This window comes from Aotus nancymaae, unplaced genomic scaffold, assembly GCF_030222135.1.
Source record: "Aotus nancymaae isolate 86718 unplaced genomic scaffold, 86718_ANA_hifiasm-v0.15.2.pri h1tg000059l, whole genome shotgun sequence".
NCBI classification, from domain to species: domain Eukaryota; kingdom Metazoa; phylum Chordata; class Mammalia; order Primates; family Aotidae; genus Aotus; species Aotus nancymaae.
The window spans coordinates 16954716-16979936 of record NW_026988473.1 but is presented as its reverse complement, the minus strand read 5'-3'; the positions used below and the strand labels follow the sequence as shown (position 1 = coordinate 16979936).

General features: G+C 57.7%; 2 protein-coding genes across 7 annotated transcripts in view; one reads left to right on the top strand and one right to left on the bottom strand.

Moving 5' to 3' along the window:
* Nucleotides 1–2299, top strand: part of TSPAN18 (tetraspanin 18) — a 204869-nt gene extending 202570 nt beyond the window's left edge. For all 3 annotated transcript variants that reach the window (XM_064364999.1, XM_064364997.1, XM_064364998.1), the window contains exon 10: nucleotides 699–2299. In XM_064364999.1, the coding sequence (XP_064221069.1) occupies nucleotides 699–746 (48 nt within the window). In that variant the 3' untranslated portion in view covers nucleotides 747–2299. The remainder of the gene's footprint in view (nucleotides 1–698) is intronic.
* Nucleotides 2300–5106: 2807 nt separating this feature from the next.
* Nucleotides 5107–23094, bottom strand: TP53I11 (tumor protein p53 inducible protein 11). 4 transcript variants are annotated; one of them, XM_064365002.1, is made up of 8 exons: nucleotides 23046–23094; nucleotides 10168–10246; nucleotides 9388–9547; nucleotides 8730–8788; nucleotides 8480–8528; nucleotides 7985–8081; nucleotides 6742–6843; nucleotides 5107–6298 (listed from the first exon to the last, which is right to left on the bottom strand). In XM_064365002.1, exons 3-8 carry the CDS (start codon nucleotides 9514–9516, stop codon nucleotides 6165–6167), a joined length of 570 nt encoding a protein of 189 aa, XP_064221072.1. In that variant the 5' UTR covers nucleotides 9517–9547; nucleotides 10168–10246; nucleotides 23046–23094; the 3' UTR covers nucleotides 5107–6164. The 4 variants fall into 4 exon arrangements, with proteins under 4 accessions (XP_064221072.1, XP_064221070.1, XP_064221074.1 ...); XM_064365000.1 differs by lacking the exon at nucleotides 23046–23094 and adding an exon at nucleotides 22876–22926; XM_064365004.1 differs by lacking the exon at nucleotides 23046–23094 and adding an exon at nucleotides 22165–22224 and having other exon boundaries at nucleotides 9388–9536.
* Between the last annotated feature and the right edge of the window lie 2127 nt (nucleotides 23095–25221).

Here is a 25221-nt window from a genome sequence, read left to right as displayed (position 1 = left end):
CCTGAGTTAGGGTCTCCCTGCCCCACCACCCCAGGGCCCTCAGACAGGCGTTCAGGGATGAAGCACGTAACTCCAGGAAGGGCTGCAGCTGCCTGCGTGTTCATAGCAGCCCTGGTAACCTTTTACTGAGCATCTACTACATAACAGGCACATTACGTTATTAAGCAATTGCATGACACTTAAATCTCACCACCTTCCTATGAGCTGGAGGGGAGCCTGCAGGGGTTGTGAGCACCGGCTCTGGGGTCAGAATGCCTGGACTCAAACCCCAGCTCCCTTGCTTGTGGCTGTGTGACCTCAGGTAGGCTATGTACCTCCCAAGAAAGCACTTAAAACTGTGCCTGGGACATGGCCAACTCTGGATACATACTCGGGCCCAGAGAAGGGAAGTGCTTTGCCTAAGGTCACCCCTGTAAGCCAGGGAGCTGGATTTGAACCCAAGACTCAGTTTCTAAAGTCCTCCTGGTCCATGACTCCACCACATAAAGGAAGCCAGGCAGGGGCTTGTGAGCACTGGCCCCAGGGGAAGGGGCTGGTGAGAAGGACTGGCCCCAGGGGAATCCTTGGAGGAGGAGTATGCTAAGAGTGACAGGCATTCACTCTGTCCCTGAGGCAGATGGCCCCTTCCCCTGCAGTGGGCCTGGCAGCCCACAAAGGGCCCAGCCTGATAAGCCAGTTCCTGCTTTTTATTTTTGCAGCTTTTCGCCATGATCTTTGCCATGTGCCTCTTCCGGGGCATCCAGTAGAGGGTGTGGCCTGAAGCCGGAAGACTCACCCTGCCCACCACTGCCCAGCACCCGATGCCCTCCCCTGCCCCTCTCCTCTGTCTTCTTGGCCCCAGAGGAGAAGATGAGGCCATCACAGATGGTCAGGAGAAGGGGCCAGGGGAATAAAGCTATTTTTTTAACAAAACAAAATGAATACAAAAATATGGACTGAGATATCCTCGCCTGGAGTCGGGGCAGGTGCTGTGGACTCTCCACAGAGACCCCAGCGCCTGGCCCAGGATGGAGGCTGCTCTAGAGACCAAAGGAACACCAGGCCCCGTGCCCTCCTTGGTCCAGCTGGCCCCCGGCCCCTCCCTCCTCACTGCTCCAGGACCTGATGCCAAGGAAGTGAGGATTTAGGCAACAAGGAAGGAGGCAAAAGCCAATCTCCGAGAAGTCATCAAAGCCCAGGGGGCCCCACGGAGACTCAGCTGCCATGGATTGTCCCCGCTTCAGGCCGAGGCCAAGAGTGAGCTGCCGACACAGCATTCAAGCCTGGCCCAGCCGGCAGGATGCCTGCTTTCCCCTTCTGTTGGACCAAATATTCTCAAAGGCCCAGAGAGGGGCAGTGACCCATCCACAGACACAGCACAGGCGTGTGACGGTTCTGAAAAGCAGCTGAGTTGGCTCCAGGCTGCTGTCACGGCATCCAGGACTGTCAGTTCTGCTGTTCACATTGCATCCCTGGCCTCAGCATCCTGGTTCCCCCAGACGAGAGGGCAAGCTGGCCAGGAACTGCCTCCTCCCTTCTCTACAGCTAAGAAAACTCCGTCCCTTGACTTCCCACCGCACCCTCCCTCCCACCTCCCCACAGCTCTGAGTCCCCAGGAACACACACAAGGGTGCACATCACATCCCCTTGTCCACACTGCCCGCCTCTCTCCACAGGGAAGGCCACCCCCTTCCCTGCCCTTCCCCAACTCTCCAGCTCCCAGAGTGGAAGAAATCCCCAAGGTCATCTGGGTCTCCCTCTCCCCATCCAGAACTGAGGCTTGGAGAGCCTTCTTCAAGCTCCTGGCCAAGACTTCTCCACCCCCTCGCATACCTCTAGGACAGAGCTTCTACCTCCCAAGGCAGCCTCCCGCCTTTGGACTGCTCTGACTTGAGCATCAGCTTAATATACAGAAGAGATTCTGTTTTTCTGTGGCTCCATCCATAGCATCCCACTTGCCTGCTCTCCTTCCTGGAGTGTTAAGGTCACACATTGACTCCCCTGAGCCCTCTTCTCTCCAGGCTAAAGGCATCGAGGCCATTTCTGCTGCAACAAGGCTTCCTGTCTCTTCACTGTCCACACATTTCTTAGTATTCCCTCCAGGCTTGGGCAGGGAGACTCACAGATGCACACCCGCAAGTATTCAGGCCTCAAATTCTAGACAAGTGTTGGCACTTGGATTGCAAGATGCCCCTATCCTGATAGATCGGGGTGGCTGCTGAAGGCTGTGCTGGTATCCGAGGCTTGGTCTGGGCTCAGTGGGAGATGGTGGTACAATCCTGATGAGTGATATCTGCCAGGCACCATAAGTTTGATTAGTGATGTCTGCCACTGGCAGGGATAGAAGGAGCAGTGTGAGATCTGCTCTCTTCTCTCCCCTCTGTCCCTCTTCAGGAAGAGCTCATTCTGTCTCACAAGCCACCAGCACCTGGTACCAGTTTCCAGCCTCCCCTTGGGCTTTCCAGCCACCAGGGACACACGGAGCCACAGCCTAGAGCCCAGTGTTCCCCAGCCTGTATCACCTGGCCCCTTTTGAGATGCAGCCAGAAGCTCTGTGCCTGCAGCGAAGATTCAGGTGGACCGTCCTCCCATCTCCTCCCACCAGTGCGAGCCCTCCCACCAGGTCTCTGAGCTCAGTCTTCCCAAATCGTCCCTTTAACAGCTGCTCTGGCGACCCCATAAACGTCACCTGAGCTCCATAGAAGCTAAGCTCCCAAGACCCAGGGAGACCTGCCGCTGGTACTGCGGGCCAGCCTGGGAAGGGCCTGGCGCCTGCTTCTCTTGAAGCACCCACACGCTTAGCCCCAGCTTCCTGGAAAAGGCAAACGGCTGGTCTGAGGATGACGAAAACAAACCCAGGCTGGGCAGGACTGAGGCAAATGGCACAGCTTTATGGCTCTAATCCAGGGGCAACCCAGGCTTCTGGGGCCCATACAAGCCAGAGGGAGGACCCAAGAGAACGGGCTGGTCACGGAGGGAAATCTGGCTAAGATGGGTTCATGGGCAGATACAAGATTGCTCCTCGACAGCTTCCCACAAATGTGCCAAGGAACCCTCAATCAGCCCGGATTCAGCTCCCAGCCAGCTGCTGGCCACCCTCTTAGCCTGGAAAGGGAAGACAGGCAGTTTCTGCTCCTGTTGGCATCTGCTCAGGCTGGTAGCTATTTGCAAGGCTGCCTGAGGCCGTTTCTTGGAGGCAAGGCAAAGAAAGCTCAGCGCAAATCAGGCTTGAGCCTCCCTCCAGAGCACGGGGAGGCACAGGGTTCAGCTGGCTTCGTCCAGATTCAACCCACAGCAGGTTCTGGTGGTGGCTGGGGGTGGGGGAAGAGTGGCAGGGATACCTCTTCGTCTCTTTTCACCCCAGAATACAACAGCACACAGCAGACACTTCCTCGGACCCCACTAACAGGGCAAGGAACAAGACTTACACCACTCATCACACACGCTGGCCTGTATTGAAAGCCACTTTCCTGCTCCGAAGCTACTGGCTCTTGGAGAAAGGGCATATCTCTTTCCCTTTTGGAGAAAGGGCTAGGGGTGAGGGCCCCTCCCCAGGGTCCCTGTTAATTTCTAGTCTTGGTGCTGAGGCCTTTCCTCAGCCTCCCTTGTCCATCTGTCTATCCATGACTAAGGGGCCCGGACAGGATTCCCCAAACCAGCCGAGGCCCCAGCACCCCCATCTCCCCGGAAGCCCCCTCCTCCCTTCCCCCATGGGTCACACGTTGAAAGTCTATTTTAAAAGCTGTCTATGTTCCTTGCAGTCGATTGCAGAGCTAATTTATCATGTTTCTCTCCTGTGAGCCCCCTTTTATATGATCTATCCAGAGGAAGTTTTGTAATATAAAACAGGACGCCCACACAGATGGTTTTGCACTGGTTTTTGTGACTGTTTCTTACAAAAAGAAAAAGGAACAAAGAATAAATAGTGACCGTGAAGAAAGGTGGTCTTGATTTGGGGGTGGGGGTAGACTGGGGCAAGGCAGAAGCTTGACCAGAGGCTGCTGACAGCCGGAGGGAGCTGGGAGAGGAGGCATTCCAGGTCACCCCGAATGGAGCAGAGAGCAGGGCCCACACTGGGCCTTCCTCGCTGGACTTCAGGGCCGCTCTGTCCCTCGCCCCTCTGCCATTGCCTCCTTCCTGACTGCAAATCCTCCTTGCCTTAGAGCCCCCTGCCCCGCAGATTGTATGTCTGTCTTCCAGGTCTTATCCCAGCTGCAGCCCCCTCCCTCACCCCACCCCCAGGCCCCACTACAGTTAGATTTAACCAAGCCTCCCGGTATTTCGTGAGCACAGCTCTGTGCAGAGCCTGGCCAGACCCGTGGGGTAGGGCCACCACCCTCCCATCCTACCGTTGAGTGTGGAAGACCGGATGTCTCAGAGCTGCAGGTGTGGAATCCACCTGCGGTTATGGGAGGACAAACCAACCGTGCTATGAGAGGATCAGCTGGACCTCAAAAGGCCTGGCTCAGATGGGGGATGGAGGCTTCAGCCTGAGGGCACTGCCCACTGGCGCCACAGCCTGTGGGAGGCAGCAGTGGCTCGTGGCCAAACCAGGGCTCAGCAGCAGGGAAGCAGCTCCTTAGGGAGAGGCACAGGCTTAGGCAGCAAGAGACAGATGCCAGCCGAGGGGCCCTTCCTCAGCATCTAGCTTCCCACTTGGCTCGGCCATGTTTACCAAGCAGCCTCAGGGCATCCACTGTAACCATGGTGGTGCCACCACTCTACTGGGTACAGGCCATCTGGGTGCAGGGACAGCCAGGCAGGGGGTGGAGAGGGTGAGAACCCCAGGCAGGGGCCCACCTGGCAGCACCCAGAACCGCCTGCACCTGTGGACACGTTCCAGCCATCCCCACTCTGCGCCAAGACGGGAAGTGAGGCTGGGGCCGTGGCTGCCTCTCTCCTGCACCTGTCCCCAGGGCTTGGGCTCACCACTTCCGGTGTGTGTCCACGTGTTGGCAGGAGGGAGAGGCTGGGATAGGGACTAACGGGGGGTATACAGCACAGGTTGGGGGCCCACGGGGAGAGACAGGGTGGGGGTTGTTCAGCTCCAAGATAGCCAGTTGTCAGCCTTCGCCAGGGCACTGGACAGGGCTGTGGAGGTGAGGGGAGGTGGCCTACTGAAACTTATTTCCCGTGCCGAATTTGGGGGCCACCCAGTCCCACTCAGCCAGACCTTGGGGGCAGCCTGGGCTGCAGGTGCAGAGGGCAGCTTCCAGGAAGCAGGGAGGAGTGGGGGACAGGCTGAGCCCAGTGGCCATCAGGCTTTGGGGGACGAGGGAGCGCTGTAACTTTCCTTCTGTTCCTCCTCTCCCAGCCCCGCCACTTACAATGGCCTCTGTTGGGGGTTGTGTGTCCCTTTGTCCATGGGGCCTGTGGGTGTGGCTGCAGGGAGGGGGTTCCCAGGGGATTCCAGAGTCCTGGGGTAGAGGCAGAGTGCCTCAGAGCCAGGTCCCAGGAGAGTTCATCGCGGCCAGGCCAGGAGAATGGGGACAGGGCTTCTGGCTGTGTGTGGCCCATCCTTGAAGAACGGCTGAAAGGGAGGTGCCATCTCAGACAGCACACCCTGCCTGTGCGCCCTCGGCTGGGCTATGCAGACGAGTGTGTGTGCGTGTGCGTGTTGTGTGCTTACTCACGTCATGGGTGTATGTGTGTCTGCGTGTGTGTTCCGGGTGTGCATGTGGAGAGGGCCAGATTGAGGAGGAGGGGTAAGTTCTCAGGTTTTCTAGGATTACAGGGAAGCAAGTCCAGCCGTTTGGGCACTAGGTTGGCTGGGGATGGAGGGAGAAGGATGGGGTGTGGTCACAGCCTCTCTCAAAAGCAAGAAGGGCTTCCTGGCAGAGGAGGCTGGATCCTCGACTTAGCCCACTACCCTCATGACTCCAGCTTGACTTTAGTGTCTACTGAGGGGATCTGGAGGCCTCCAAGGAAAGGAGGTATCACTGTGAGGGTGAATAGGGCAGCAGAGGCCCTGTCTCTCCCCAAACCAGCATGTCAAACCTGAAAGCCCAGGAGATCACAGCATATGGGGAGCCCAGGAGGAAAGGAAGGCCCCCCACCCCCTGCCTCATTGGGGCAGGGCTGGGGCAGGGCAGGGGACCCTCCTGCCTTCCAGGAGCCAAAGGGAAACTGAGGCCCCAGCGCCACACTGCTCCGGGCATGGGCGGGGCCCTATGCCCAGCGGGGGGCTAAGCCTTCTTGGGTCTTCGGCCGACTTGGTAATAGTAGTAAATGCTGATGGCGACAAAAAGGAGGCGGCTGACCAGGAGCAGCAGGATCCCCAGGGACATGAGGCCCGTCTCGGCTAGCGTGGCAGTGACCACTGTGGGAGAGAGGCCGTCGAGGTGGCAGGGTCAGAGGAGGGGATGAGTACCGGCGCCGACCCCCAGCTCAGAGCCCTGGTGTGGCCGTCGCCCTGACTTTGAGCCCAGGGTCCTCCCACGTGGGAAGCACAGGACCTGCCTCTTGTCCCTGCCAACCCCACAGATGTTTCTGATCTGATGTCTCCCATGTGGCAGGAACTGGGGCACAGCAGGTGGAGAGGGTGGAGCGCATGTTATTACACAGGTGCTGGATACAGTGTGCAGGCACACAGGTAAACATGGCCAGGTGAGCCCTTACCCCTCTATCCACTCCCCAGCCCCCACAGACAGGTTTTCATCACCTCTCACACACCCGAGTGGCTAGAGCAGGCAGGTCAGGGGGAAGCTGCTCATCAGCCTCAAAAAGTAGGATGCCCCCCTCACTGCCCACCTCAGGACTCACCCAAGAACTGGACCCCGAAGTAGCAGGCTTCAGTGAGCAGGGTCCATCGAATGATGACCTTCTCAGCCGTGTAAAGAGCGTTCCACATGATCAGGGAGATGCCTGGGGCAGGGACGAAGAGGGGGCTGCAGGTGGGACGGCTGACTCCCTCCCAGCAGAGCAGGAGGCCTGCTCCTCCCTCCTTTGGCCACTGCTGCAAGACAGCCAAGGTCCTGGACGCCGTGTGCCCGCCCCTACTCACACTCCTCAAATCAAAGCTGTCTGTCCCCCATCCTGTCCCCTCCAGACTCAATGCTGCTGCTTCAGCCTGCTCCTGTCATTCCAAGGCCCTGTTCGACACTGGGCAAGTCACTTCCCCATGTGGAGACACGATCTCTTTATCCAGTGGGAACACTGAGCTCCTGGTCCCTGCCCATGTCGGGGTCTGTCAGGAGGATGCTGTGTTGACGGAATCCGTGAGTTAATGGGTTACCTGGTCCTATGACTGGGTCTTCTTTCCACATAGACTCCCAGACAGAAAACCTGAGCCCATTAAGGAGTCACTGTAAGGGACTCCCCAGGGGGTGGGGATGAGCCATACTTTTTAGCAGAATAACCAAGGACTTGGCCTCTAGCAGGCCCCGCCCACCCAGTGTCTACTGGTACCAGACATGTCACTGGGCATGTATTTATTTTATTCCAACAACCTTAACTCCAGAGGATTTGAGCGCTTATTCTGTAGGAAATATGGAGCCATAGAATGTTTTGTAGAAAGGGAGGCATATTACCTATGCTGAGCTTTACAAACTGTAATTCGAAATCCTAACATATGCATCTCGGATTAGAGAGGAAACAGAAGCGGTTCAAACAGAAGTGGCTTTGGGGATAAAATGGCGTGGGTGAGAGGGCTTCTGCAGACACTGAATTGATCTGCCTCTCCTCTAGACTGTGAAGTCCTAGAGGGCTGCGCCTGGACCTCCTCCGTCTCTAGACCATGACACCCAGGGCAGTGCACACTATTTATGAGCGCTCCCTGCAGACGGTGGCAAAGACAAGCTCCACCCCGCTGGGTGTATTCCATCAATGGCCACAAGATGGCAGCACACCCCCAGCAGAGAGATTCACCAAAGGCCGGGGTGAGGGCTGCAGCATCCCGCCGAAGAAACGAAGGGGTACCCCGGCACGGATCCCCGTGCTCTCAGCCCCGCCGGGTCTCCCAGCTGCCCATCGCCCCCACCCCAGGGTACACCCCAGCAGTACTCACTGAGGAGAGCACCTCCATAGAGGCGGATAGGGGTCTTGCTGGTCACCTGGGCTCCATCAAAGACCGCATCATAGAGCTGGTCAGGGAAGGCAAGTGCCTGCGGGCAGCGAGAGGGGCTCAGAGATCCCGCTTGGGAGAGGGTGGGGAGTGACAGCTGCTTCCCACGGATGCCTTCCTTCCCCCAGGAGCAGGATCACCGTCCTCGGGGGCAGTCCAGGGTCAGGACCTAATTGTCCCCACCTACCCCCATACCAGTTCAGAAAACTCCAGGGTTCCTGGGATAAGGAGTCAGGCCACAAACCATGGGATCGAGTTTGCTCCTGGACAGGGCACAGGTGTGGCAGTGTCAGGAGTCAGGCTGAGAGCCTGACAGACGGGCCCCTGCACCTTCAGGAGGGGCCAGGCTGGAGGAGGAACCCCTGGTGAGCCAGAGAAGGGCTGGGGGAGCCACAGGGGGCCAGATTCCAGGGGCTGGGGCTGGGGGAGGGGGCTCACCATGACCGCAATGCCGGAGAACAGCACAGCAGAGACAAACTGCCAGACCCTGAGAGGCGCAGAGAGAAGCTCACAGCCCTGTCCCAGGGCACTCTCCCCTCTCCAGCCCGAATGCTCAGGGATGGCAGCTTTGGGGGAGGTCATGAGACAAAATAAAATCCAGGGACCAGGCCAAATCAGGTGGGGGTCTTAGGCATTTCACCCCCACTCAAGCTTTCCCCTCCCCAAAAAAAGTCAAATAAATGCTCACCTGAGCCCCAGAGGCTCCCGAACAGTAAACTTGATTTCATTGCCCAAGACTTGGCTGATCTGTGGACGGAGGGGTCAGAGGCAATCAGGGTGGGCACAGCTCTTGGCGCCCCCACGCGCTCATCCTCCCAGAGCCCTGCATGCCCCGGGACCCGCCTGGGCACCTCAGCTTGGCCAAAGGGTCCCTCAGGCGGGGAGGGTCACATGAGGCCGCCTCCTCTCCTGCTGCCCCTTGACACTAGGGTTTAGAAGAAGCTGAAAACAGGATGGTGACACATGAACACCTAGGCCTCTGTCAAATGCAGGCTTGAAGCCTGGTTCTGCCACTTACTGTGTGGCCTTGGGTAAGGTGCTTAACCTCTCTGAGCCTTTCGTTTTGTTATCTATAAAATGGGTTAATAATTTTACAGTATCTGCATCTCAGAGTGCAAACAAAAAGATTATAAAATGATTATGCAGCAGCTGCTGCAAAGCCGGACATGTAATAGGCACTTCATTCCAACCATCTTGTTACTCCCCTGACACTGCCGTTACATTTCTAGGAAAATCAGCCAAGTCCTAGAACTCCTGAGGCTACATGGGCCTCAGCTAATCTCCCCGAATGGTGGGTCAGCCTGGCCTGCCCAGTGGGTGCCGGAGGCCCCTGCTCCGCGCCCCACCTTGGAGCGATGCACCTCCCCGTCGTCGTCCTCCCCGCCCACGCCGAGGATCTTGCGGGTCTTCAGGCGGCTCACGAGGTCCGTCTGGCTGTGCTTCTTCATCAGAGGCGGGGGCTGCTTGGCCGCCATGGTCTCCTCCAGCCCGGCCTCTGCAGAAGGGCTGAGGGGAGTCACCCACCTCAGGCCTGGGTTCCTGCCCAGCTTCCAGACCTTACGGGGAGGGGCATGACACAGGGGAAGGCCACACCCCACGCTGAGGCCTGCCACAAACCCAGGGCAGCAGGGAGAGCACAGCTGGCCTCCACTCCTGATTTGTCAAACGGGTTGAGGAAATGCTCCCCAGCCCCTGTGGCTCTGGGAGCCCGTCTGCTCCAGGTGGACAAAGCGAACCCCGGCGGACAGGCCACCTGGTGCCTCAGAGCTGGCCCTGGAGGAGTAGGGAGGGCCTAGGAGAGGGCATTTGGGCCTGGATGGCGGCCACACCAAGTTTCGTGGGGGGATGGAGAGAAAAGGGGCCTGGATTCATGGGACTTCAAATCTGCCAAGGCTGAAGAAGGGAAGGAAGTGCCCTCATACCCAGCAGAGCCAGAGAAGGCTGCCAGGGGTGTTGGCAAGGACGCTGAGGTGGTCTAGGTACCCTGCTCAGGCCTTGTCCCTCCCAACCACCAGCCCCCCACCAGCCCCCCACCAGCCCCTCCCTGCACCCTAGGTCTGCCCATGATCCTCCCCAGCCCCCGACTCCCCAACCCGCAGCAATGTCTTGGGCCAGGTTGGGAGCACCTGCTGTGTGCCAGGCCCTGCGCTGGGCGACAGATGCAGAGAGAAGCTGAGTGCTCGTCACGTCCTCGGTCAGTCAAATCTATGCAGAGAAGACAGAATTGAAAGCTGGGTGAGGTGAAGCCTCAGAGGCTGGCTCCGGGGTGGCCTGGCTTCTGTAATCACGGCTGCCCTGCAAGATGGGTGCTGCCTATGGCCACGCTGCAAATCAGGAAACCCAGCTCCCGCGGTTTCACAGCCAACCAGGATGAATAACGGTCCCACCACTCCCCACCTCGGGCCGCTTCCAGCATCTCATGCCCACTGCACCCACCCTCCCGCAAGGCAGAAAAGCCATCCCCATCTACAGACAGGCTCGGAAGGGGCCGAGCCCTCTGCCGGGGACCCCACTGTCTTAGTGCCCTGTGGCCCCAGGCAAATCGCCAGGTCTGCCAGCGGCAGAGTGTGATGATGTCCCCAGGTCACCTCCCGTTTTCAACACGAGCCCACTGGTGTCTTAATGCACCCAAACAGAAGTCAGAACCCAGTACCAAACTGTGGGGTGTGTGAATAATGCGGCTGTAGCCTGCATCAGCGAGGGAGGCAGAACACCAGGTCACGTGGGGAAAAAGCTGTAAAGTTGAAATTGGCCATCTTTAGTGACTGTGATGTCATTTCCAGGCCAAACCACCCTCCTACAACCCCCGGCTTTAGTTCCTCCTCTACAAAAGGGGGTGGGTACACTGTTCCCCTCCCCACACACAGGCCCCACAGTGACAGGAGACACTGGCAGGTGGTAACTGTGACCGGAGTCCCACGCGCGGCACACAGAGCCCCTCGGTTAACGCTGTGGGGTATGCCAGCCATCACGACAGGAGGCCGACCCCACCCTGCTAGGGAAGCCAGAGCCTAACCTTTCATCCTGGAGGGCCCACGGCACTGTCCCGACACCTCAGCTGCTAGCCACCACCTTCTGGCGAATGCAGATAGCAGCTGCAATTAGCCGCATCCCTCCGGCTGCCAGGCGAGGCTGCCCTGAAAGTCACTGAGCCGCTGGTGAGCAGAGCCCAGAACCGGGGGTCCGTCACCTGTTCCTCAGCCAAGGATGCTACCTGGCCCATGCCCTTCCCCTTCCAGTCTCCCCATGGCTTTTTATCTTTTAATACATACAGCAAAATTGACAGGGTTTAGTTGCACAATAATTTGAATTTTAACACACATCCAGATCAAGACAACGGTAGTTCTATCACCCCAAAAACTCCCTGGTGCTGTCCTGGCCACGCCTACCCCTCACTCCTCCACACTGGCAAACACTGATCTATTCTCTGAAACTATGGCTTTTGTTTTTTCAGATATGCTACGTCGCCAGGCGTGGTGGCTCACACCTGTAATCCCAGCACTTTGAGAGGCCAAGGTGGGCAGATCACGAGGTCAGGAGATCGAGATCATCCTGGCTAACACAGTAAAACCCCATCTCTACTAAAAATACAAAAAATTAGCCGGGCATGGTGGCACGTGCCTGTAGTCCCAGCTACTACTCGGGAGGCAGAGGCAAGAGAATCGTTTGAATCCAGGAGGCGGAAGTTGCAGTGAGCCAAGATCGCGCCACCGCACTCCAGCCTGGGCGACAGAACGAGATTCCGTCTCACCGTTTCAAAAAAAATGCTACGTAAGTGGAATGATAAAGCATAGAACTTGCTGAGGCTGGCTCCTGTCATAGAGCAGAATGCCTCTGAGATTCCTCCAAGCCACTGCGTGTATCAAGAGTCCACTCCTGGTTATTGGAGAGCAGCATTCCTGGGGTACATGTAGGAGCTGGCTTGTCCATTCGGTCACCGAAGGCCATGCGGGTTATTTCCAGTTGTAGACTATGAATAGAGCAGCTACAAACCCCGGGTTTCTGTGAGGCCGTAAGTTTTCATTTCTCTATGGTAAATGCCAGGAGTGGGATTGCTGAGCTGTATGGCACGTCCCTGTCAGACTTTCAGAGAAAGCATCAAACTATTTCCAGAGCAGCCATGCCACTGCACGTCCCTGGCAATGTGGGGGTGCTCCAGTTCCTCCATATCCCGGTCAACAACACCCAGTGAGGTCGGTCTTTATTTCAGCCCTTCTGTGAAGTCCTCCTGGCTGTTCACTCTCTCCCAGGCCAGATGTCTTGCCTCCCTCAGTCCTGCTTTACCCCATTCTGCTGTATGGCCTTGTGCTCTGAGTCTCAGTTTCCCCATCTATGAAATGGAGCTGTCATTCCCAGCTCCTAGGGAGCCCGGGGCATAAAGAAAAGCTCAGAACACTCAGCACAGCACCTGCACATTTGCAGGAGGAAATCACGTTTAGTGAGGTCTGCTGTGAGCCAGGGACATGGGTGATGGGACAGGCCCCCTATCCTGAAAGAGCGCCCAGCCTGGGCAGGGAGGGGGCACTGATCTGCTAGTCACTGATTAGAGCAAGTTACTTTTCCTCTCTGAGCTTGGGGGTTCTCATCTATGAAATGAAAACAGCCAACCTCACTTTTCCCCTAGAGCTGGTCTCAGGAGAAACAAAATGATGGACAGGCAGTGCTTTAGAAAGATCCAGCTCGCTGCTCAAGCCAGAGGCCTAACGGGTAAGTGCTTAACTGCTGAGGTCGTACCCCGAGTTTCAATCCCACATCCATCACTGCTTGGCTGGGTGGTGGGCAAGTCAGTCACTTAACCACTACGAGCCTCAGTCTTCCCACGCGTAGTTGGGAAAATAAGGTGTCCTATCCTATAGAAACGTTGTGAGAATAAAAGACATAATCTCCCTGAAGCCCTGGGGAAGTGCCTGGCCCACAGCAAGTCCTCAATGAAGACAGGCGATTATTAGACACAGACACTGCCACCTTCCCCAGCTCTCCCATGTGGCAGAGGCACCGGGATGGAGGCCGTGGAGGAGCGGGAAATGGGCCTGATTAGCACTTCTTAACTTCTCCGCCCCACTGGGCAAAGTCCCAGACCTCAGTCCCAGCGCATAAGGCTGGCGCTCAGCCACTGCCCACCAGGCCCAGGCTGTTTCCACGACCCACCCCGCGGGGCAGAAGCTTCCAGACATTGGACGCACTGCTTTCCTCTGCCTGCTGACCCCTCTCCACCAACACACACACATATGCACACCAGACACACACACACCACACCACGCACCACCTCACACACACACCACACACACATGCACACACACCACACACGCACACCACACCACACACATGCACACACACCACACACATACCACACCACACACACATGCACACATGTACACACACCACACACACCCCACACACCAGACTACACATACATGCACACACATCACACACATGTACCACATACAAATGCATACATGCAAACATGCCACACACACCCCCCACACCCCCTACACACCACACTGCACACACATGCACACACCACACACACACCACACCACAAACAGACACACCACACACACCACACATGCACACGCACACACACCACACACCCACATACACCACACATGCACGCCACACACACCATACACGCACATACATCACACACACAAACCACACACACACCACACACGCACACACCACACACATGTACACCACACACATACCACACACACCACACACACTTACACCACACACACCCCATGCCAACACACACACCCCACACACATACACCACACACCTACCACACCACACACAGACACCACACACACATTTACCACACACATGTACACCACACACATACCACACACACCACACAGACACCACACACATCCAACACAGACACACCACACACACCACACAAAACCACATACACCTACCACACAGACATACACCACACACATACCATACACACCACACACACACGTACACCACACATACCACACACACACCACACACAGACACACCACACACACACCACACACACCACACACCCACACACACACCACACACCACACACCCCCCACACACACCACACACATACACCACACACACACCACACACACCTACCACACACCACACACATACCACACACACACCACACACATACACCACACACACACCACACACACCTACCACACCACACACACACACCACACACATGCCACACACACACACCAGACACCACACATACCACACCATCCCCACACACATACCACACAGCACACACACCACATCCCCCCACACACACCACATACCACACACACACCACACACAACCATACACACACCACACACAGCGCACTACACACACACACACACACACACACACACACACACACACAGCATTCCCCTCTGCACCCCAGGCCGGAGCCCACAACAGTTGCTGTCAATCAAAGGCTGCGGGACATGTCAGTGCCCACCCGCTGGGGCTGGGTACAGAGCGGGCGCTATAGTGTCATGGACGGAATCACTCATGGGTGGAAAAAGCTTCATCCACAGGCACTGCCATCAGACGTCTGGGCTGGTGAGACCCACTGTGCCCACACCCTAAACCCACTCTAACAGGGAGGTCATCACTCACAAAGGGCCCCTGCGGCCCCCGCAGAGAAAACAGTATCTTGAACTTTACCTCCAGGGAGGAGGCCCCACACCCACCTTCCTCTGTCCCTGCTTCACCCCCAGGACTGGGCGCTGCACTGATCAGATCCACCCAGCAGCCACTCAATCGCCCCACCCGCAAGGCAAGCCGCACACACCCCTCAGCCTCCCCTTGACCTTCCTCCCCTTCACTGCAGGTGTTGATTTCAGTCCTGGCACCATTTTAACCTAAGTGAGGACAGAGGACTCCACTGTGCATTATGGCCAAACCCTGGCTTTGGGGTTGGGGGACCTGGTGTGAGTCTTCATTCTGCCCTCTTGCCAACTGTCCGGCTTTGGGCGAGTTGCTACAGCTCACCTAGCCTCAGTTTCCCTTCTTGTGAAATGGGGGTAAAGAGAACCCCTCACAGAAGTGCTGATGGAGAGAGAAAGAAGGAGTGCAGGCGGGCACCCATGGGGAAAGTGCCCTGCCCAGGGAGGGGTCTGGCCTTCCTTCTACTTCCCTTTCTCCACTCAGCCACGTACAGTGGAAAAAGCCTGCTTTCAGCACTGTGAAGCTTCCTGTCCCACCCCACTGCCTTCTAAAGGGCCCCTGGGGTTTCCCCAGGAGCGAGGCTGCAGGAGGCTGGGGCAGGCGCAGCAAGGAGAGCCACCCTCCACCCACACCACCTGTCTGGCAAGAAGCAAGGACATGGCTCCCGGGGCCCAGGCCTGGGATCCCCAACCTTTCCCTTCTGCCCTGCCGGCCGCTCTCACCCTCATTCCCAATCAGCTAGAAAACCTTCCAACAGTGGTTCTCCCTGCCGACCCTTTACCTAAGTGGGAAGGTCCCCGGACACTGTCCCCCTGCCATGCTCCTTGTTCCTTGAAGCTATCTGCATAGCCCCTCTTCCCAGGGGCCCTCCCAGGGCACTGGGTCCTCATCCTCCTCCGGACTCTCACGGGTCTCAGTGTCTGCAGCCACTGGCCAGTTACACCTCTACTCCTGGTCATTTCATGGCAGTTTGGCTCCCCAAGACCAACCATGCTGAAGGTAGGGCTTGTACTGTGATCATCCGCATATCTCCCCCTGAGGCTGGGGCGCACAGTAGGCACTTTGTCAACGCAGGTGATAGCAGCTGTCGGGCTAAGCCCAACCAGCACACTCAGAAGCCCACAGGTTAGACGTGCTGGGCCGAGGGGAGGCTGTGCCCCAGGCCACACGGAAGCTGGTGGCACAGGGCAGGAAAGGGCTTTCCAATCAGGCCGAGCTGGGTTCAAAGGTGCCCACTTTCTGTTGATCAGGTGGACTGGACGAGCAGTCTTAGCCGTCAGTACAATGGGAATCACACAACAGCGCCTTATTCGCCTTAGTCATGGGGTGCTGAAGGCTCCAGGAGACGGGGTGCAAATGCTTTCGGCAGAGGGCCTGGTAGAGGGGGGCCTGGGCAGCAGTGAAGGTCAGAGGACTGGATGTCCTTGCCCCCACCACCTCAGGAAGCTGTGGATCACTAGCAGGGGAGCGCCCCAGGGCAGGGATTTCTCTGGGTCTTGCTCTCTGAGCCTGGGACAACTCCAGGCGCTTGAGGAGCTCAACAGCCATTTGTGATTGAATGAATGAGTTGGGAGGAGCTAAGTGCCCTCTTTAGCCGTGATCTGACTCCCTGCATCCCTCCCACCTCCCCATCTGCTTCGGAATCTGAGGCCAGGGAAGAACACCTCCACATGGTCCCCAGTGGCATCAAGACAGAAGGGGAGAGGCGGGAACAGCAAAGCCCCCAAGACTGAACCAACCAGGAAGAGAGGGGCCTGTTGGGGGCACAAGAGTCAGGCAAGGATGACAGACAGGGAGGTGGTAGGCATATTTGTAATGATTGGGAAAACTTGGACTCAAATCCCTACTCCTCTTCCTTGCTCTGTGATCTCAAGAAAGTTACTTAACCTCTCTGAGCCTCCATGTCCTCATCTGTGAAACTAGACTACTATTTCTACAAAGCCCACAGGTTTGCGATGTGTGATGGTGAGAAAGTGCAGCTGAGGAGCCTAGCCCCTGGTGTGTGCTCTATAAAGGACAGCCATTAATAACATGAAGAAGGTGGCTGCCCAGGCTCTGCCCTGGGCAGATCAGATGGGACTGGGGCATCATTCCCATGCTGATCCTGGAGGACTTCCCCAAACCCCTGTATCTTTCCCAGGAAGCCTGGTTTCCATAGAAACAGATGGACTGCCGAGCTGTCCCCAGCATGGAGACTGTGCCCATGAGGGCTGGCTTAGAAAACCTAACTGCCCGGGGGAGGGGGAGAGATGAAGAGGGGAAGAGGAAGGGGCCTAGAACATCCACCAGTGGTCAAGCCTCCCCAGGAGTCAAGGGGGAGTCACCGCTGGCTCGAACTCCAGCCAAGGAGCCACTGCCTTTCCAAACAAGAGCCTCTGTTACAGGGGCAGGCAGCACACCTGTTCCTCCACACCTCATGAGGAAGACCGCCCCCAGGGCCACCTACGCCAGGGCTGGAAGGAGGGAGGCACGTATTTCAAGACCAGGAGGCACCGGGCGCGGTGGCTCACGCCTGTAATCTCAGCACTTTGGGAGGCCGAGGCGGGTGGATCACGAGGTCAAGAGATCGAGACCATCCTGGTCAACATGGTGAAACCCCGTCTCTACTAAAAATACAAAAAATTAGCTGGGCATGGTGGTGCGTGCCTATAATCCCAGCTAGTCAGGAGGCTGAGGCAGGAGAATTGCCTGAACCCAGGAGGCGGAGGTTGTGGTGAGCCGAGATCGCATCATTGCACTCCAGCCTGGGTAACAAGAGCGAAACTCCGTCTCAAAAAAAAAAAAAAAAAAAAAAAAGACCAGGAATCCCCTGCCAACCCCACCAAAACCCTATGAGAATGGCCATATTATCACCCCCATATTACAGATGAGAAAACGAAGTCTCAGGTGACTTATTCAAGTGTCCCTTGGGGTAAGTAGCAGAGGTGGCATTCAAGCCAAGGTAACTGTTTTCACTGGACATCCTGGGAGGAGCTGGTGTGTGTGTGGTGTGTGTGCAATGTGTGCAATGTGTGCAGTCATGGGGGTCGGGGGGCGTTTGATGGACTTGACCCATATAAAGAACTGAGCTCTAAGCCACCTTCTCCATGGCAACTCCCCCGGAAAGTCCCTGGCGGCCGCCAGCATCTGGACTCCTCTGGGGTCCAGCCTCCCTTGGGTTAAGGCCCTGTAACTCCAACAGGACTTGGGAAGGGCTGCAGGGAGACCCATTGTTCTGTTATCGCCTTGGTGCAAAATAGCTGGAAATGGGTTCTGGGACAGGGCAATGCAGAGTTGGGGGCAGGGTGCTGGCAGTGAGAGCCAGAGCCTCAGGGCCCGGCCAGAGAGAAGGCGAGGCAGGAGAAAGAATCTCTGCTCCCTGAGGGGCGGGATGGAACAGACGATCCAGAGCCGGTCCCTCCAATGCCTGCTATTGGCCCCTTGAGTAAAATGGGGTCTAGAGATGCCCTAGCCCAGAATCTATCACCTGGGCCCTCAGGCAGTGAATCCACTTGTCAAGGGCTGTACTGGAGAGGCTTGGGGACTAAGGGACCTGTGTTCAGATCTTGGCTCTGCACTACTAACCTTGTGCCTTTGGGAAGACAAACCCCTCTTTGAAGGAACCCCCCTTTCCTTCCACTGTAAATGGGGCGGTGGTCCCTGAGTCACGAGGCCGTTGGGAACCTGAGAGCTCATCTAGAAGTCACGGGACACAAAGGAGGCTTTATGAAAGCAGCCGCACTGCTGACATCCTCACAGCGGCCTCTGGGGTGCAGGTTTCATCAGGGGCGTTCTAAGGAGGAAGCCGAGGTGAGGCTGCCCGGTGGCTGGGCCTTGGCTGGCCCCAGCTGGCCCCAGCTGGCTTGCTGTCAGGCCATCCCTCGAGAGCATCACTATGCTAGAGGCTGGGGCTGCCTTAGTCAGTCTTGTCTCTCAAGCAGATCCTGAGCCAGTGGAGGGCGGAGCTGCATCATCCGTCTCCCTCATCATCTCAGCATCACCGCTGCGCTCATGTCCAGGCTGCTGCAAAGAGTGAGGACAGAGCGGAACCGGCCTGGAGAGGCGGGTGCAGGATGCGAATCTCATGGCAGCGGCAACCCCATCTCCATGACACAGCTCTGCAGCTGACAGAAAGGTTCCACGCCCCATTTCCAAGAACCTCCAGGAATAGGAGCCCTGGGATCTGGCAGTAAGCCGGTTTGCCCTGGAGCTGGAAGGTGGCGGTATGTCCTGAGTCACTGGGCTCGGAGACAGGACAGCCGAGGTCACAGGCAGATTCTGCCATCGCTGGTACACCAGGGCCTGTCTTTGGGGCTCGGTTTCTTTGTCTGAAGAAATGAATGTGGTCTCTAGGGCGTCTCACAGCCCTGCCTCACAGCGGCCACACTCCAGCTCCCTGCTGGGCCCCAGCTCAAGCTATCCCACCCCTCAGCCTGGACCAGCACACAGGTCCTATCTTCCTACTCATTTTTTTTGAAGGGTTCCAATTTCCAGAAAGGCAGAGGAAAGCCCTAACTTTCATTAGAAATATTTCCAAAGCTTTAGGGACAAATATGAACATTCCTACTGTGCCAAAGAGGGCAAGAGGTGAGGGCAGAGCAGGTGGCAAGGAGACATCACTGGGGTCCTCCCCCAGGGTGCTGAAACTGCTGGTGTGGGCAAGGGGGTCAGGCCCTCTGTTAGCCTCCATCACCGCTCAGAAGTCACTGGGAGGGTTCTTCCTGTCCCGATGGTCATTCACACGGCAGAACACAGAGAATTCCTGTCCTTTTCGACCCGAAGAATAGGCCAGCCTGCCCCTTGGCCCAGTGACCATGTCAGGGCCCTCAAGGGCAGCCAGTGTCGTCATCAGGACAGCCTGGCTTCCAGATCCTATGGGGCTAGGGATCTGGTGAGAATCCAGCAGGCACCGCCCTCTCCTCCCGCCCCCCACTCCCCTCATGCCCCTCCTCCACCCCCTGGTTGCCTTGGAGGGGAGGGGAGGAAGATGGGAGAGGAAAGGAGAGGAGCTTCCTCCAAGGGCTACTCCACCATTTTGAGCCCGTTTCTTCAAAAGCAAATGGTGATTTGTCTGCTGGGTGGGTTGGGGGAGGCAGGTGGAAGGGTCCCTGTCCTTTCCCAGGATAGGATGGGCTGCGACCGCAGTCCAGGAATTGAGTGTCTCCCCAATGCTGGGGCGCTGGCTTAGCGCTTAAAGGACTCGCTCATGACTTAAAAGGCCTGTGCTTCATCCTGGCTCTGCCACATATGAGCTGTATGCCTGTCTGCCAGTGACTCCGCCTCCCTGAGCCTCAGTTTCCTCATCTGTTAAACGGGTGTAATAATGACACCAACCTCTCATTGGTGAGAAGATGCTCGAACAACATCCAGCACAGTGCCTGTTTCATAGTTCATGTTCAATAATAATGCTGCTTGTTATTTTTAGACTAGAAGACTCCACTTCCTTGCCTCAGCTTCCCCCTTGACCAAATCTGCCTCAGAGCAGGTTCCCTTCTAGGGATCACGAGCTGGGTCAGAGTGGGGTGCTCAGAAGAGAGCGGTCATAGGAAGGAAGTGAGATGAGAGAGAGCAAGGGTCACTTTGGGGCGGGAAGACGATGCTTTGCTGGTCCTGGGAGGGGCCCAGCCAGTGTGCCAGAATGAACAGTGAGACACCGGGTGCAGGGGAGGTATTGTGAGCCAGGAGTCAGAACATCAGGCACCCCACCCTGCAGCTGCCACTCCCGGCCTGTGTGTACTGGGGTGACGGATACACTGTCTCTGTGCCTTACTTGCCTCACCTGTGAAATGGGAGGAACTCATCCCTTCTCAGTCAGCCCTGCCTCCTATGTCTTCCTCAGCCCCTCACTCCTCCCTAGCTGCAGGGCAGGCACATTCCAGCCTCAGGGCCTTTGCACGGGCTATCCTCCAGCTGTCTACACATTCATTCACTCAAAGCTTTAGTTCTAAAGTTACTTTCTCAGGGAGGCCTCCCTGACACCCTATTTAAAATGGCAGTCTGGTCCCTGGCCTCAATATCCCCAACACAGCTTTTCCCCTTCACCTCTCAGTATGCTATATAATTTGCTTCTTGATTTTATTAGCTATTTCCCGACCCACCCCCACCACCCCCTGCTTTTAAGTGTCAGCTCCATGAGGACAAGAATCTCTGTTTTGTGCGCAGCTGTCTCCCAGGGCCTGAAACCGTCCCTAGTACTTTGCTCCATAAGCCCTTTTGTGTGTAATGCTCACAAACACTTTGTTCAAGAAGCAAAAGTAAAGAACGGCCCCAAATGGTGTGACTGTGGGGCGTTCCTGTTCATTCCAGCCTCCTCCTCCCCCACGCCTCAAGAAGAGCAGGCCCTTCTTCCCACAGAGGTGGGGCTATCAAAAGAACTTGGGGGGCTGGGTATGAACTGGAGAAGCCACAGGGGGCCTGGAGGCAGAGCTGTGCAGAAAACAGGTGGGAGTCCTGGAACCGGCAGGTGACGACAGCTGGACACGGGTGAAGGGGCTTTGGGCCTCAGCCCTCCACTCCAAATTTGGAAGCAGGGAGGAAGCTGACAACATGTGACTGGAAAAGAAGAGGTCAGGGCAGGGGGCTCCCAGGAAGGTGGGGACAGAGGGGGCCTCAGGAACGAGATGACCCATATTACAGATGGGACAACAGACGCCTGGAGAATAGTCTTACTTCCTAACAGCCCGACAAGAAAAATCTTTTCTCTCCTTTACCTCTGGGACTGAGGCTAAGGGGTGGACAGTGCCCCCTCCTGGCTCTGCAACAAAACGACCCCCGCGTCCCTGGGATCTGCGGGCTGCAGGTTCCGGTCCCCTCTCCACAGGCCGCCAAGGGTGGAGGTCCAAGGATCCGCATAGTTGGGGTGGGCAGCCCCGGGGACTCTCCCCGCAGGCCCGCCCCCGTCAAGAAGTTTGTTTGAAAGAAGCCAACCAGGAAGTGCGGGGTGGTGGGGCGGTGAGGGGGCCCTGGCCAGCTGCTCTGGGCTTTGGAGGGGCCTCGGGGTTCTTGGCCTCCGCCCTGCCTCAGCTTCCATCGCTCCGGCGGAGAAACCCAGACCCCCGGACTCCAGGAGGTGGCGGAAGCCCGCGACTAAGTCGGGGCGAAGGAGGGTAGAGCGAGAAGACCCAAAGCGAGAACCCCGCCTTGCGGGGCGCGCCGGGGTGGGCGCGGCATTCTGGCTCTTCCTCCACACAGCCTCCCCTGGCTAAGTGTGAGTGTTCTGCCCACGGCAGGGGCCACGGCCCACCCAGCGCCCGGCCAGTGGCACCACACTGACCCCTTCCTGCAGATCGCGCGACTTCGGGGAGAGTGGGGGGCGTCTCTCTCCACCTGTGCGTCCCCTACCCACCCCCTAACTGGGCTCGGGCGCGGCCTGGGTTTCTGTCCGCCTCTTTCCAGCCTGGGGACGGGGGACTCTCCCGGCCTCGCCCCTCCCCCTCCAATCTGTCCCTGATATCCCCGCTCCAGACACTCACCCACTTTCTGAGACCCGGGCCTGGGAGCCGGTGTCCCCCGGCGGAGAGCTCCCAGCCGTTAGGCGGCCCCTTGTCCTCCGGCCCAGCGCCCCTGCCCCCACTCCCCGCCTCAGAAGGTCGGGCTAGACTTGTGGGCAGCGGGAACTCCGCCACCACCTCGGTCCGCCGCCCTGCGGGGGCAAAGACGGGGGGTAACACGCAAGTTTGCGCCGCACACTCCTCCAGCCGGGAACAATGGCGGGAGGGGGAGGGGACAGAAAACCGAGCGCCGGGGACAGAGTCAGACCCCAGGGAGGCAGAAACTGCTTTCGCTCCGTTTCTCCCTTGCTCCGAAGCAGAAAGCTCCAGCCCGAGAGGCGGAGGCCGAGGAGGAAATAAGCAGTCTAGGTGGAGGGCGACCGCCGAGCTGGGGGAGAAGGGAAACCGAGTCAGAGGGAGGGGCGGCGAGGGGAGAGCGCGCGGGGGAGACAGAAGGGGCTGCGGGACGGCGTCCTGGGGAGCTGGAGAGGCGACCCCCTGGGGTCCCGGCGGGCTCCGCGGGTGCCGAGGTGTCCCGGGGCGCCCGGCTAGCGCGCGCGGCGTCCCGGCCGCTCCCCTGCGGTCCGGGCGGCCGCAGGAGCCCCGCTGGGCTGCGCTGCGCAGGCGGCGGGCAGCGGGCGGCGGGAGAGCAAAGTCCGCGGCTCGGAAGTGGCGACAGGGAGGAGAACTTACGGGCCTCGCGCGTGCCGGTGCCAGGCTGCGCGGAGCTGGTGCCAGGCGGAGGCTCCGGGCTCGGGCGCCTCACATCGCGCCGACCGTGCGGGGACGGGCAATGCAGGACAGGGCAGGGCAGGGCAGGGCCGGCTGGACTGCGCGCGGCGCCCTACGCGGCCGGGGCTTACCGAGTCTGGCGGCCCGAGCTGGTCCCTCCTCTCGGTTCCGCGCACAAGCCAATGGCGCGCCGTCCCCTCCCACGCGCAGGGCTGCCTCGCCCCCAGGGTGGCCGCCGGGGCGGGCAGGATGGGGGTTGGCGGGGAGACCGGGCTCCCGGCTCCCCCGCGAGGCTCTCCCGGGGGCCGCCTGCAGGGGGCGCACGCGCGCCCCGGGAGAAGGCGCCGGGGGAGGAAACCGGGTAGGGAGGCCCTGGGGTGGCCCGCGCCGCCCAGGAAGACTTTCCTGGCAAGTTCTGCGGACAGCGCCCCTTTCTTGGGACGATCAACGTAGATGGGCAAACCACACCATCTTAAACAGGCTTGCGGTGTCTCCCAGGCCCAGGTCGATGTCTAAAACGGAAGGCACTGCTTTGGCTGCTGGTGATACCCAAGTGTGTAATAACACAGTCACGACAATAGTCACCGTTTGCTGCGCACCCGCTGGTGCCAGGCACCATATGCTACAGGAGGTACAAGTATTAACTCATTTGATTTTCACAGCAGCCCAGGAGGGCGCTGGGATTAGTCCCATTTTACAGGCGGTGGTGGTTAACGTTTGAGTTCACTTAGCCTTCAGGTTTCCAACCTAGGCCCACCCTTCTCTCTCCCTTCTTGGTGTAACTTGGCCAAATAACACGACCCCACTGTCACTACCACCAGCTTCTTCAATACTCCACCCTGAAATCCGACCTCAGAGATGCTGCTGCTGTCAATTCTGATGTCAGGGGACTAGGATCTTATCTGGGGCTCTGGGACACTTGTTGGGGCCACAGTTGTCAAACTGTTTTTCGCTACACATCCTATGGGGGCTGGAGGTGAGGATGGGGGCTGGGGGTCATGGAGGCTCTCCGGTGGCCTGTCAGCCTAAAATAACCAGGCTCCTACAGACAAGCCCCACCCTCCAAACTCTGGCCTCCTTCAGCTCCTTATGGTGGGAAAATAATGTACTCTCTCCCACCCCAACCCCCAGTACCCTGTGCTCTCCTTAGAGAAATGCCTGGATCTCTTACATCTGCTCTGATGGTCACAGTGGGCCAGGAAACGGGATGGGGGCTGCATGCGGGAAGAGGAAGGCGAGGCTGATGACATGCTCCATTTCACAAGTAAATAGGACAGAAAGAGGTGAGTGGCTGCCCCAAGCGTCTAGCTAGGTGGGCATTCTGACTCCAGGTCTCAGTTCTCTCTGCATCAGTTCCTTAAGGGTTAATAGAGCAGACTCTGGAACCAGATCACCTAGGTTCAAATCCTGGCCCTGCCTCTTACTGACTATGTGGCATTGGACAAAGTAAGTCACTTAGAGCAACCAATAGTAGGAACCGCCTGTAGTTGCTGTAGAGATTTAGAGTTAATAGCAGCTGCTCATGTTTATTGAGCATGGACTGTGTGCCAAGCAGGCTCCCACGGTCCTCACCAGAGCCGGGACTGGGCGGGAGAGGCTGTGCCCTTGGCAAGGAAGTAAACAGAACAGTCCTTGGCTCCTAGTGAGTGCTCAGTGACTGTTAGCTGTCAGATTACTAAGGTAGGTAAACTCTGATGCCCCAGTGCCACCGACACTACCCCCGGCCAAACACCTAGACAGTGAAAACCAATCATGAATGAGTGAATCAATCAAAGTATGTGACTCTAGATTAGGATGATTTTTAAGGTGTGTTGGGTGGGGCCGTCTGACTCAAGACCCTGTGGTAATTTCAGCACGTCAGGCTCAGCTCACTGCCTTCACAGAGCTGGGCCAAGCCAGGTTGATGAATCCATGAATCCATTTGTCACTCCCTCTTCTGCATTTCCAGCACTCAGGGCTCCGGGTGGCTGAAGGGAGGGCCCCCAGCGTCACTCAAGTGCAGTGTCCTCCCAGACATGGGGACACCTGCCGGTGTTCTGCTTGGTGTAACCCTAAAGACCAGAAGCAGGGTCTGTGCTTGTATTCCCAGAGAGCCTGATCGTACATCAGCCTGGTGGGGGGGTGGGGGTTGTCACAATCACTCCAAGTTCTCCAACATGGAAGAGGCTGCCTTAGTTGTCATGAATGAGTGCCCCGTCACCGGCAGCATGCAAGCAAAATCCAGGGAAGGGTTGATGAGGACACCACAGGAAGAATTCCCGCTTTAGGTGGTATTTGGAGTGGATAACCTTTGCCCTCTGGGTGTCT